This window comes from Lottia gigantea (genome assembly GCF_000327385.1).
Source record: "Lottia gigantea unplaced genomic scaffold LOTGIsca_33, whole genome shotgun sequence".
Taxonomy (NCBI): Eukaryota; Metazoa; Mollusca; class Gastropoda; family Lottiidae; genus Lottia; species Lottia gigantea.
In genome coordinates, this window is record NW_008709110.1 from 1,511,039 (window position 1) to 1,525,359 (window position 14,321).

The 14,321-nt window shown below is 34.4% G+C and overlaps 2 protein-coding genes across 2 annotated transcripts; both read right to left on the reverse strand.

Annotated features, from left to right (window-relative positions):
• Positions 1 to 1,970: 1,970 nt before the first annotated feature.
• Positions 1,971 to 3,709, reverse strand: LOTGIDRAFT_162312 (hypothetical protein; the record flags this gene model as incomplete). The annotated part of the gene is made up of 3 exons (XM_009058274.1): positions 1,971 to 2,348; positions 3,037 to 3,174; positions 3,641 to 3,709. 3 exons carry the CDS (start codon positions 3,707 to 3,709, stop codon positions 1,971 to 1,973), a joined length of 585 nt encoding a protein of 194 aa, XP_009056522.1.
• An 801-nt stretch (positions 3,710 to 4,510) lies between these two features.
• LOTGIDRAFT_162313 (hypothetical protein) lies at positions 4,511 to 7,103 on the reverse strand (the record flags this gene model as incomplete). Its single annotated transcript, XM_009058275.1, has 2 exons — positions 4,511 to 4,704; positions 5,087 to 7,103. 2 exons carry the CDS (start codon positions 7,101 to 7,103, stop codon positions 4,511 to 4,513), a joined length of 2,211 nt encoding a protein of 736 aa, XP_009056523.1.
• Positions 7,104 to 14,321: the final 7,218 nt, after the last annotated feature.

Genomic DNA, 14,321 nt, shown 5'->3' on the forward strand with positions numbered 1-14,321 from the left:
TGATAACATTGATAACATCATAACAAGAAAACAATAACAAGAAAACTCAATAACAATTATCATCTATAACAATTAATAACTTTATAATGAAGAAATCAGCACTACTTGGAAACTATTATTCTATTGTCATAGATTCGTTTGAACTTCTAGAATAATGATACGCCTGCTCTTACATCATTATATCACCTTGGCATAGAAAAATTCTACCATCTCTTCAATCTACATTGACCAAATAGAGCAAAACATAGACAAAAAATAAAAATGTATGCTACAAAAACGGAGATAATTGCCTCAAATGCGAGGGTTAGTACAAAAATTCATCCCAGCCTATTTGATAAAGAAATATATTTTTCTGCCCTACACTACATTCAAGAGCGAGTTTGAGGAGTTCGTATATCATCCCTACCTTCATCTATTGCCTAATATAACAGAACGAAATGCTATGCCAAACGAGTTGGGGTCATTTTTAAACGTTTTCAGAAAAATTGTAAACACAAAATGCTCGACAAAATAACCGATTTCTTTGCCTAAATAATTCTGTGTTTTTTTCTTATTTGTATTGCTTGCATTTCTAAACGCAAATTGGGGTCGAAATCAATTTGTTTTGCACCGGCTCCGATTATAAGGCTATGATACAATTTGTACAGGCATATTGACCACAAATCCTTGGTCGTGTTCATGTAGAAAGAACCGATATATCTTTACATTTAGGTTAACTTTGGGGAAAAGGTTCATGATTTGCGAATAGGCCACTGAACGACGATAACTAACAAAACATATAATAACGATACAATATAATATGATTACTTTTATATGGAGACCATATTGATAACAATTAATATAAAAAAAATTATGCTGAATGAAGAAATCAGTAGTTGATCACTTACTTTATGGCACTTATCTAAGTCTTACTCGTGACTCAAATATTTCAAATAACACAGTTTGATCTCTTAAAATATTACGTTTGAATAATGTACATGCAAAAATACGTTTTCTCCAAAAAATTTACCCAATGAGGTCATAAGTGAAAGCCGAATGTCGCACCTTGATGACTGATACATTTTGATAATGCTGACTTTGGAAATAATAATCAATTTAACAATAACGACAATATAAACACCCCTAGATAACTTAGGTAGGTATTTCAAATAGTCAAACAATATAATCTAAGAAATTTAAAAACTGTTTTTTTGATATATAACGTTTGTTAATGCTGCATCTTTAATATTAGTATGATACCTATTGCTTATTGCAACCCAACATCACGTACATAATTAATCGATTTTCAACCATTAAAACGTTATAAATATACTATCATTATTTATTTATTGTCTCCAAAATTAGTTTTGAAATGTCATTGTACTACGAATGCAATATACTGCTGGATAACGTTATCATTACAATGTATTACGACTCTATAAATGTAACATGTTGGAAATTTGACTTTTGAACGATGTCATAGATTACATTTATTACTGTCATTTAAAAATTGATCGATAATAAATGCGAAACTAATACTGTATTGCCGTCAGATTTTATTTCCTGATATGAAATAGCTAAAGGAAGTAAAGGAATAAGCCTGCATGAAAAAGCCTATTTTTATCAGATTATTAAGCTGTTACGGAACATGAAGACCGTGTTCAAAATAGTCAGTATTATTAGAAAGTAATATTCAAAAGAGGTCCTCTAGTCCCTGTATGTGTATGAGGAATTGTTGGGCTTTTCAACGACGTCAATATCACCCACAACAAGGTCAGAAAACATCTTTTGAGTATGATTTTCTGGTCACTGCTGGTCTCAATTTGTTTTTATACCATTTCTCATTATCCATTAAAATTATCATATAGGAAAGCATTAGATCTATACCACTTCAGTTGTTTGTTTACTACATAATAAACCACATAAATTCCAATATGTGCTCAATAAATAACAACAACAATACTCTCACAGACTTGTGGAACAATAAATATTTAAGATGAAACAACTGGTAAAGGACTGACTGACAAAATATTCACTTCTCTATCCTTTCTCTCCTCAATGCTACAATTAGTCGCGTTTTGTCCAGTCTCTTCTACCGCTATAGGTGACTTAGAGTTACCTCCCATATAGGTGTCAAGGTCACTCTTGCTTCCAACGCTCAGTACAGGAGACTCGTATCCATCACGTGGTGATTCTACATCATGGTTGTTGAGTGTAGGAGGTGAACATATAGAAGCTTTAGGTAATGTTGACTTGTTGTCCAAGTTCATCATACCAAGACCAGGTTGTAACGGATAAGGATGAAAGGGAGACATGAAGCGCCACATATTGAACAGTTGTGATTGATACTGCAGTGCTAATTCGTTGTGCTGAAATAAACAAATAAGGTATTTGAGACACTGAGTCATTGGTTTTGAAAACAGTGTCGAGAAATTGGGTTGACGTTACAATATTGGTTAGTAAAAGGATCCAACCCAGGATTAGTTAATATATATAGAAATTTAAGATGGTGCAGGGTGCGTGCCGCTTTAAAAACATGGTCAATGCTTAAAGGTACAGACGCGGCATTTCGGCGGTTGATTTGGGCCTTGAATATATGTCAATAGTCTTTAGAACCACTAATATTGTACGAAAATCGCACAATTCCTTCAAATAGACCTCAAACAAGAAATTTAACTTTTTTTATTTATAAGGGTCACATTCTTATCTTCCATCTAAAAAATTGGGGTATCAGAAACTTGAATGTCTGGTTGATATAGTCTCTGACAAACTGAAACGAAGACATTTTCCGTCGCAGCTGTCCGTAGACGAAATGGAACATTTCATTGTTCCGACATTCAAATATTCAAGTCTGTTAAATGGACAATTCGATGAGATCACATTCAAACATAGATATTTATAGGTACACTTGGATTTACGGCTCAAATATTTATGGTAAGCTGTGAACACTATTACTGATTAGATTAGCGGAACACTTCACGTTTCTGAAACTAAGGTATGATTTACTCCTGGAAAAACTGGCTTCTGCCCCTTTAAGATAAAAAAAAGTCTACTTACTTGAGCGGCAATTGGATTATAACTTAACAATGGATTATTGATGGTGTAAGGTGAGTGTTTGATATCTTCATCGCGGAAACTAACAGGTAAATAATCATCTTTATCATTGTCTAGAAATTTACTGCTTCTCATTATCATCTGAAATTGTCAAGACGTAGATTAATATTAATATTTATTATGATTCTGTCATTACAAAAATATCACTGATAAAATAGTGCTCAATACACTATAGTTTGTCATGATACACACTGGCAGATATGAGTAACTGCAACGACACTATCTGTTTAGTTAATTGAATAGCCCTAAACCCGCTCAGTTACTCGTTTGTGTGAAAATAGATATTCAATTATTTGATAAAAGATTTAGTGTTTTTACCTGCTTGTCTGATTGGTTCACAAAATCAACTCCGTAGAATACAGTAGTACTGCTGGTTAAGGTAGACAAAAAACACTTTATTTCTGAGAATGATTAAATAAGACTACACCAGAGAGCAAACATGAAGACTTTAAAAAGAATGAAGACAAAATGAAAAATAAGCTAGACATCAGACAATTATATATTTCAAAGGATATGTCTTATATTTCCCCTTTCTTTTCATCTGTACATCAGGAAATAAAATTCTAACAGCTCGATTACACTGGACTCCCCAATGAATTATTTCCCTTTCTTCCATCTTCTGTGCCAAAAGTTCAAGGACATCGTCACGAGATATACCAGCTACTTGGTTTCCGGTCCATTTAATCAAAGCTACAAGAACAAATAACTGTTTTCGAAAGAGTAATGAATCTGAAGGTGTTAAATATCTATTCACGAAATAAATAGTTTAATAAGTTCAATTTATTGCTGAACAGTCTAACCCAGACCGATAGCCTAATTCAACAGACGTCTGGTAGAAATCGATCTTGTTGTTACAAGACTTTTATTAAATAACATCATGGACCTCGTGTAGCTATGCAGTTCCATATATACAGATCGACAATGCATTCGACACGATGGAAAGAAAGTTATGTTAAGGATCAACATCTCATCATCTTTTGTCGACATGAAACGAAATAGTCGTAACCTAATATGTCTGTGAACTAACGAAAATCACGTTGAATTCATTGGAAGAGTGATGTACTTAGCTTACTCGGTAAATGTTCGAGAATCTTCTCTAAATCGTTTGACATATCTCTTAATGGTTGATAATTCAATTCACTATCGCTGAGTTCATCTTGTTCCTGTACCTGATCTATGAATGATACGCCGAAGAAATAAGTCGTAACAAGTGGTTAAGGCAAAATAATAACACTTGCTGCCAAATCAACTTAATTAAGTGTTATTATATTTGGACTTCACATTCATAATTATAAGATAAATGCACACATGACTGTATTGCAATAAAAAAGAAAAAAAAGAAAACGTAGTATTCTTATACTGGTGGTCTCAAGGCAAACATGTTATATGGGAGTAACTTCAAATCACTTATCAATTATTAGAAATTATTATGCAAAGGATATTTCTTAAACTTTCCCTTCCTCTGTGCTAAGGAGTTTGGGAATTCTTCTCGAACAGCTTTATTACAAGATGGACCCCATCTCACAACTTCGGGCATATTCAATGTTAAACTAACTTTATGTAGTAACAAATCTCTTGACACGTTTCCTTTCGGACAACTGACCAGTGTGTCTGAAAAATAAAGTTTGATATTTACTGGAGTTTATCTTTGATAGCTTAACGTTTAACGTCACCAATGATTGAAAAACTATTTTTTTTTTAAATGGAGCAAGATCATAAACCTTGAGAGAACGAGTTTTCCTTCTTCCGGAACAGCAGCAGACGTTGTGTTTAATTATTTGGACATATGCAAACTGAAACACAAGGTATTCAAATTTGTGACGATATCGAAAAAAAATGAAAACAGTGAAACCAGAAACTAAAAATGATATAAATGATTTGGTGCATGAGGCTGTGCTTCGCTTAACTCTGAGTAACAACTAACTTCATGATCTATATCATCTCAAAGTAAACAAGATAGAGAAAATGATAATAATGAAGAAAATCAGCCTACCTGGTAAAGTTTCTTTAATTTTCATCATCTTCCACCATTCGTTATTCTGACTTCCTTTTCCATCGGCCATTGATAAATCCGGTGTATCGATATCATGTTCAGTCCTAAAGTGATCTTTATAATCTGACGCTCCAGCACAATATACATTACAAAATGTACATCTAAACTGTATATCTAGATTCTCCTCTCTAGATTCGGGAAGAAGACCTGTACTACCAGTGGGAAACAATGGAAGATTTAAAGATGCGTCCTTATCTCTACTTTCTGCTTCAATCTTAGTAACCTTCTCTTCATTGTCCAATATTGATCCAATACTATGTTGCTTAGGGGATGAGTATCTGGAAAAGTAATCATCCATTGGAATCATTGATGGGTAGTGACTTAAAAATGGATTAATGACTTTCTTAGGTAAAGGTTCAATTATAGTATCTGGTCGTTTACGTTTTCTACTAGAATCGTCTTCTGATTCAGAATCTACCCAATCATCACCATCGGCCGAGCTTCTTCTCACTGGAAAAGGTCTTTTTCTTTTATTACGAATCTCAAGCTTGTCAATATCGTTCTGTTTTTCGTTGATATCGCCCTGTTTTAATAGTTGTTTCGTTGAATCGGATTCTGTTGGCAAAACTTTGTTAAAAGTTGGAACTTTTGGCACATTAATGATTGGTAATTTAACCGAATTGGCGTTATTACTGCTTGCATTGCTGCTGTTGGTTGCCTGTTGTTTGTTAAGATTATCTCTATAATCAATAGCTTTTCTTATGGCTGCCTTCACGTTATTTGGTTCTGATTTCTGTTTACATTTATCAAAATTATTTTGATCTGCCAAACGAGCTTTAGTATGATGCTGCTGTCCATTACAATGAACTCCAAATGCTGCCTTAACTTGACATTTCCAATTACAAACTTGACAAAAATAAACAATATTACCACCTTCCCGTACCAGTTTTGTGTAGCGTCCAAACTCGGGAGTAAAACTTGGTGGAAGATCACATAGCCATCCATTCTGTGCCGTTGTCGATGGTGAAGATGGTGATTTTTTGCTGGTATTTATTGACGTAGACGTTGATTTACTTCTGTCTGTATGGTTCGATCCTCCGATATGAGAGTTTGTTTGCTTACCAGGTAATGAAAGATTATCACATGATTTTAAAAACTGCTCAGTAACCTTCTGAATTTGAGTTGGAACCGGTGTTGTCGGCTTACTACTACTTGTACTTGGCGTTGATTTCGTTTCTTCTGTAGATTTGGGGTCGGTTGCTGACGATTTCGGAGAATTCTGCCACAATTTACTATACTTTAACAAATGTTCGCTAGTAATACGACCAATATTGGTACAAGAAGCGTCATCTGAAGAAGAGCCGTCAATAGTTTTGGTCATTTCTACTGGATGACAGTTGCCATTAGTGACAGGTTTCAATAATATATCCTTATAAATATCTGAATGCTGATTCTTCATATGAAATATAAAACTTTCCACACTCGCCATATAACAAGGTGAAACCTTACACAGTTTACATTTATAACATATTTCAGCATAACTCGATAATATGGAGTCTTTAAGTCTACTATCACCAGATCTTCTCTTACTACATTTAAATACATTTTTCTTCAATAGACTCTTGCCTTTACCCAATACCTTTAGTCTAGCCTTATAGTCGTCATCACTCGAATAAGAATCAAGATTTAGCTCTGAATTATTCATGCCATACGTTGACAAACTGCTGAAATAACTATTAGGTAGAGTGTCACTTCTCTTTGGACCGTACTTCGGAAACCCGTCTGTCGAGTCATCAGAATCACTTGTTGGTTTTGAAAATTGCAATGCCTTTAAATAATTATAATTTGTAGGTGATATTGAGGAGTTTGATGTTACATCTCTCGATTCTGACGTGCTTTGTTCATTATGCTGGATTGGTTTAGGCTGCTGATTTGATGTACTTGATTTGGAGGTATCTCCTTCACTTTCTTTGTCATCGACTGCAGGAGATGCGGGCAGTTTCGGCGAAAAACTCATCATGATTGTTATATACAGCAATGGTGTTATCTAAAATTATAGAAATTAGCAAATTACATTTCATACCCAGTGTATGGGATGTTTAGATATATACCTCAGTTGTTTTTTCATGGTTGCGATTTTTGATGTGGGTTAGTGTATATTTTATAATTATGTGATAATGTGTATCATTAAAATCATGTTGTTTATAGTGTTCATTATCAAGTGTGAATTTCACATATCAACAATTGGATATGGTGCATTTTATCAAGTTCTGATACTGCCAATATCAATATATATATGCGTATTATTTATTAAAGTTTACGAAGTACATTATGGTCAAGCATACACATATATAGGTGTAAATATTTTCATATCGTGAATCAAATACTGAGAAACTACTTGTTAAATGAATATAGTGTAATATATTAAACAATGGATAGTCTCAAAAGTGGTGATGTATATCAAATCAAATGACCTCTGTTGAAGGTCTGATCCAATATCAAATTCTAATTCTGTCTGACTGGTCTGGATGATCATAATATTATACCGATTCGTTGAGATTATCAAGTCTCTTGTAAATAGCGTAGCAGACGATTTTTTTATTTCAACCTTGCTCAACGTTGTACTCAGTTCTAAATGGAAAAAAAAACAAGTAATTAGTGAAATGGATCTTTAGAGCGATCTGAAAAATCATTGCTCTCCAATTAAACTGAAATGAAATATCCATTAATTACTTGTAATATTGTTCTACATAGCTTCCCTAAATATTGTATTAAAAAAAGTCATGAACATAGACGAAAAACTCCATCAGACATGTCACAATCATTTAGAAATAATTATAAATTTTGTCAATGACAAGGGAGTCGGCATCGAATATTATGCAATTGTTTACCAAGTCACGACGTAGACTATTCGCCTTTTACAATATCGATTGATGAGCTAAAACTACAGCAAAAAATCTACTTTTTACTTTTTTTGTTGAACGCGCGTGCAGACGATGCTTGTGTTATTTGCCCTGAAGTTTTTTTCTCTGTTTTATTTTATCGAATATTGTGTTATTTTGAAAATGAAGTTAAAACATTATTATTTTTTCGTCTAGTAAAGTCTTGAAGCAAAACATTTTATTTAAACCTGCTATTTTGATAAATTAAATATTCATAACAGTACAGACACCAACAACCACGTCTAACTACTGGTGGTAAATACAGTTCCAGACAGTCGTCACAAAATAGGTTCATGGAAACGTAATATCTAGGAATACATTATAGCACTCTATTAATAATATTTTGAAGTTTTTGAAGACACACTATAGTGTAATATACTTACTTGAAAATCTGGCGGGGTCGTGTTGACCTTTTACCACATGACCTCTATCACAAACAACAAGTGGGTTCATCTCTTACATCATACATCCCACACGTGCTTTAACACGAACGACAAAAGTTCGATGTCGTCTTTTTCGTGTTGTTTCTGGTCCGAATATCTGCTGGTACACTGTCAGAATGACTCGAGAGTTGGTTTTCAAGCTCTTCTATATTTCCCAGACACTGCATTCACAAACCTGGAAATTACATGTGATACAACGCTGTCTGTCTGGTTGGCTCCAATTTACGAGCCATGCGTCAAGCCGTCGAAGAAAACACACATTTCTTTTATCGAATAAAAACCACAGCTAGAAAATCGAAGAGATGGCAGACGATATAGAATGCACGCGGCGTCCCTCAGTCGTCATCGACAACGTCTGCAACTATAGCAGACGAAGAAATATAAACGAATAGCGGCAAATAGTAGACAGGCGGACATAGGTTTACTGAGCGCCAGACAGGTAGGCGCCACCAATCAACCTCAACCTGGCAGCTCTAAAGGGGAGTTATCAGCTGGGATCAATCTAACAGCCTGCTGTGTTTTAAAACCATTATTATTATCAACGCTTAATTCTCACATTATGTACTTAAATAGTTTTATGTCCATTATCTATTGTATTAAGGCCCTTTTATTTTCTTTCTCTTTCGTCCCTTTTAAAAATAATATCTAACAGTGGTGTGTGAAGCGAAGAGTATTATCTGTCGCGGTTTTTTTTCCTTGTGACTGAAGTGATTTATAAATGAAGTTACGTTCAATGTATAACAGTCAAATTGAGTTGTATTTCACGTTATCAGGTACCACTTACAGATGATTCTAAAGAATAAATGCGATCTGTCATAGAACCACATCAGTTCACATAAAATATCTGATTTCATTTAGGGTATCGGAGTATACCCATTATGCCAATTTAACATTACATCTTGGAAGTTATTGATGAAAATTGAGAAGCATCTAAAGAAATAAGAATAAATAACAAATGAATCGATTCTTTATTATGAAGTAATGAAACCAAACAATATCAGAGTTTCGACCGACATCATTCCAATATATTGCATCCACAGACCCCATCTTCTAAACCTTCGGATTTAATCATTGGTGTAGGCCGAAAGCCTACGGATATCTTACAATAAACCACAAATGATACTAATTCATTGCCTAGTTTACAAATCGGTGAACAAGCAAGAATAAGTATTTTCGGCTAATTTAAGAGCAAATATCACGTCAGTTCCCTTGAACATTTAGTTCGGTTAGAACAGTTACAGTCAGCAACATATGACATCAAATCGGTAAATACATCCAACATGGATGGCAGTGGCGGGGCCAAAGGGGGCAGCCTCCACCCTCCCCTCATTGACCCGAAAGCAAGTTTTTCAGCCAAAAATCTCATAACTAGGTTAGAGATTAGGGCAATCTCAGATATCTTGCAACCCCTTCGGACGTAAGGCTGGCTCCGCCACTGATCTATGGTATGTATGCAATATAAGATATGGTATGTATGTGATATGCTACTGTACGAATATGATGTAAGATATTGTATGGAATTATTATCAGAAATAGTATATCGTAAAAACTGTCTCTATTCAAGCCTCTGATAGCTATTTGAACAGGATGTAGGCTGGTATAGAGCCAGAAGACAGGCCCTGTTAAATGGGAACATTCCGCATCTCGGCAGGCTGCGAGTTTTTAAACATATTTAGATATCTCGGACCTGGAAAACATATATTTGGAAAGGTGAATGTTTTAGTAGCTCAGTCATTTTTCCCTACACCATTTATGCCACGTCTCCGGTTCCATCAATTTTTTTTTCACGAAACCGATCTCGTATCGACGATTTAAAACAACGTTCAAAGGTCACAGATTCACGTGTTACTAACTAAAAAAGGTTACGGTGATGTCCAACACAAATTTACAATGATCGTAAGGGTAATTAATGTTTAGATAGAAAAAACGCATCTTCGGGGGTGTGGCAAATCCCCATTTAACAGGGTATTTTTCTTCTGAATCTACTCTAGCTGACAACTGTCAAAATATCCAAGAGAGGCTGGAGTAGATGCAGATGTTTCGGACTACAGTAGTACATTATATTATATCACAATAATAAAAATATTATACACTGTACATTTTATTTATTTATTTTATGGTATTCGCCTACCCTTTTGGTTAATTTGATGTTATATGAGACAATGTATGGATGTGATATAAGATATTGTATTGATGTGATATAAGTCATTATAAAGATGTGGTATAAGGTACTGTGCGAATGAGATATATGATATGATATGAGTGAGATATATAAGATATTGTATGGATGATATATAATTCCGATTGTTTCGAAATCAGAAATTTCAGAAAAATTGTATAAGTACTGTCTCGAACAAAGTAACATGTCAAAAAGGCAATATCAAGGCAACCTGTCTATTTCAACCTGTGCCCTCCATCTCCTTCGCCCACCAATCGCAACCGTTTTTCTCCAACCCAAGATGCCAACAACACGGGACCTCATCGCATACAGGCAAGGAATCCAAATTATATCTGGCGGTGGCTACACCAGAATTTATTCACTAGAATGACATGCCGCCCCAATCTCCAATCAGAATGTAATCCAATGGATTATGCCATTTGGGATTCTCTGGAATGGTGTAAAGTGGTCAACTGGACAAACTGAATGAACAGGAACTGAAAGGCAGGATAGTCACTTCTTGGGAGCAGATACCTTTAGATGCGATCCGTAACAGCATCTCGAGATGGAAAAAACAGATGGTGGGAACATCGACACAGGTTGAAATAGGTAAGTTGCCTTGATATTGTATTTTTTTTTTTTGGCTTGTTATTTTAGTTGGGGCAGTACTTGTACAATTTCTATTGGATGGCTCTCATATTTTCAGGGTTGGACAACGACATCTTGAATTATATCTGTGATAATTTTGAAAGAGATCAGTTTACCAACAGAGAAACTAGCCGTCGAACTTTGGGACGCTTATTTTTGAACACCGGATATATTTGATCATGCTGTTCGTAAGTTATCGTATTGATATGCTACAAATGCTTGTATGGATATAATGTAAGAGCTTGTATTGATGTAATGTAAGAGCACGTATTGATGTGATTTAAGAGCTTGTATTGATGTAATGTAAGAGCTTGTATTGATGCAATGGATGAGCTTTTATATATGTGATGTAACAATTTATATTGATGCAATGTAAGAGCATGTATTGATGTAATGTAAGAGCTTGTATTGATGTAATGTAAGAGCTTGTATGGAGAGTTTGTATATATGTGATGTAAGAGCTTGTATTGATGTAATGTAAGAGCATGCATTGATGTGATGTAAGGGCTTGTATTGATGTAATGTAAGAGCTTGTATTGATGTAATGTAAGAGCTTGTATTGATGTAATTTAAGAGCTTGTATGGAGAGTTTGTATATATGTGATGTAAGAGCTTATATTGATGTAATGTAAGAGCATGTATTGATGTGATGTAAGGGCTTGTATTGATGTAATGTAAGAGATTGTATATATGTGATGTAACGGCATGTATTGATGTAATGTAAGGGCTTGTATATATGTGATGTAAGAGCTTCTATGGGTGTAGAGCTTTATGGATGTGGGACAAATTCTTGTATGATTGTGATACAAATGATGACAAAAATATCACGTAAGACTTTGTATGAATGACATAAGAGATTGTTTAATGCTATGTAAGCGGTGGTTAGTCATTATACATATACCAACCTTTAGGTGAGAGTTGGAATCTGCAAGTGGATGATATTTGGAAAAGAGATTTGTTAGCTTGGAACGTATATAACAACTTTGTTTTGCAATTTGCGAACAGATTGTTTTTAAAAAGGAAGATTTTTCACCTGAAAGAATTCAATTTCCGCTAGCAAAAATAAGAAAATATGTCGGTATCTTCTCATATAGTAAATAGATACAAGTACAAATCAATCAAAGATTGTGTCAAATCATTTTTCCCTTTCTCCTTTGGAATTAACTCTATATAAATTGTAAAGTACAAATAAAATTCTAGCATTCCTTTTTTGATACCCGTGTGGTCATCTGCCTGCAGAGACATCTGATGCCATTCTGTGACTGGGTTTGGCTATTCAGCGTCATTTTCGGAGGTTTCACATACTTTTTGAGGTTTCCGTACTTACTTATTCATTATACGAGCGATTACACTAACATTTTTTATCCTTGACATCGTTGTTTTATTTGCTATTTAGATTTACTGGAATTGCCAGTGACCAGTTTAATGATTTAGTACAATCAAAATTAAAGATTTAGTCCGTTAAGAAATCAGCGGTATCCAAGTCTATATGAGATGATTTCATTTTGCATTTTGTCTCAAAAGGTAAGCTTTCCCGTGGTTTAAACTTGCCATTGGTTATATACAGAATATATTACTGCAGGTATATTATATTTTGTCTCTTTCCATGAACATTATTTATACTCTCTCAGAATGATGGTTTTGAAGTAAAATTCAAAGTACATAACTGCATTTTGATTTCCCTTAGCATTATCGGCACGCTGAATGATTGAAATATTTCAAGATGGCTTTACATATATTTAATTGCAAGCTCTTCTGCTTGAAACTAGTGTCTGTTGTACATAGAAGAGAATTATATTTTGTAGACTGTTAAATTGAACTGTCAACTGACTATAGAATTATCGAGCCACGAGAACATATTTAAATTCTCTTATACTTGACAAGAAGGACTGAAAAAAATATGGCACCAGAAATTCCATGTGGCAGGTTGAGAAACGATCAATATATTGGGAGACAGTAGCAGACAAGTTATTTAACTCCTAAAAGCAAGTAGCAGAAACAATACACTGTCTGACGTAATATTGTAGACAGATCGCGGTTGTGCTCTAATAACTTATTTTAACGTTTAGTAAGCTAAAGCAAATAAAGAGCAGACAGTTCAGTACTTCCAATTTTAGTACCCGATGTCTGGAAAAACCGAAAATTTTTAAAATTGTATCATCGATCAAGTCAAGGTCGCTTTTTTACATTCTAGGGTTATTCAATAGGGGAAAACCTGTTGATGCAATGGTATTGATATACCCACACTAAATTTATGACTGCCTTTTCATCTCATTTTCGAACAATTTAAAAAAATAAAAATATACTAGAGCCACTCGTGGCACAGAGTGGGACTTTGCAAATGTAGCAAAATGCAAAAGAACCTGAAAAAATCAACCTTCCACGATAATTAGATCAAGCGCAAGAACGGTCTAAAGTTGAGAACTTTTCATTTTTTAGAAGATTGTAATACCGGAAGTGGACGTCAGACCTCACAAATGAAAGTATCAGCAGATAGCCAAGGTCAATGACCTTTGATCTTGTAAAGGAGAAGGTCTAAAAAGGTCAAGATCAAGAGATATACGCCATCAAAATTTCAAATTGCTAACGACTATAAAACCGGAAGTTGACATAGGACAGCAAATATAAAAGTATAAATAGATAGCCAATGCCAATGACGTTTGATTCTACAAAGGTCAAGGTCAACAAAGGTCAAGGTCAAAAATTGAAAATTTTGAATTTCCAAAACCTGTTCCTTTTTTTGAACTATGAAGCAAAAACAATTGAAATTCTAAGACAAAATGGCTCAAAATTTGAGGTAATAGTGTGCAAAGTTCCATTTTGAATAAATGTATACTTTGCGAGTTATGCCCCTGGCCAAAAATGTCAATAATGAGAAATTTAACCCGGAAGTGCCACGCCCACCTCAATTTTTTTTGAATAGGTTAATTAATATTCAAAATGTTACGTTATATTCCAAATGTCAAGTTCCTACATAATAGAGGTCAAAAGATATAGGTCAACAAAAGTTAACAAAGGTCAAAATTGANAAATGAAAAAAAAAA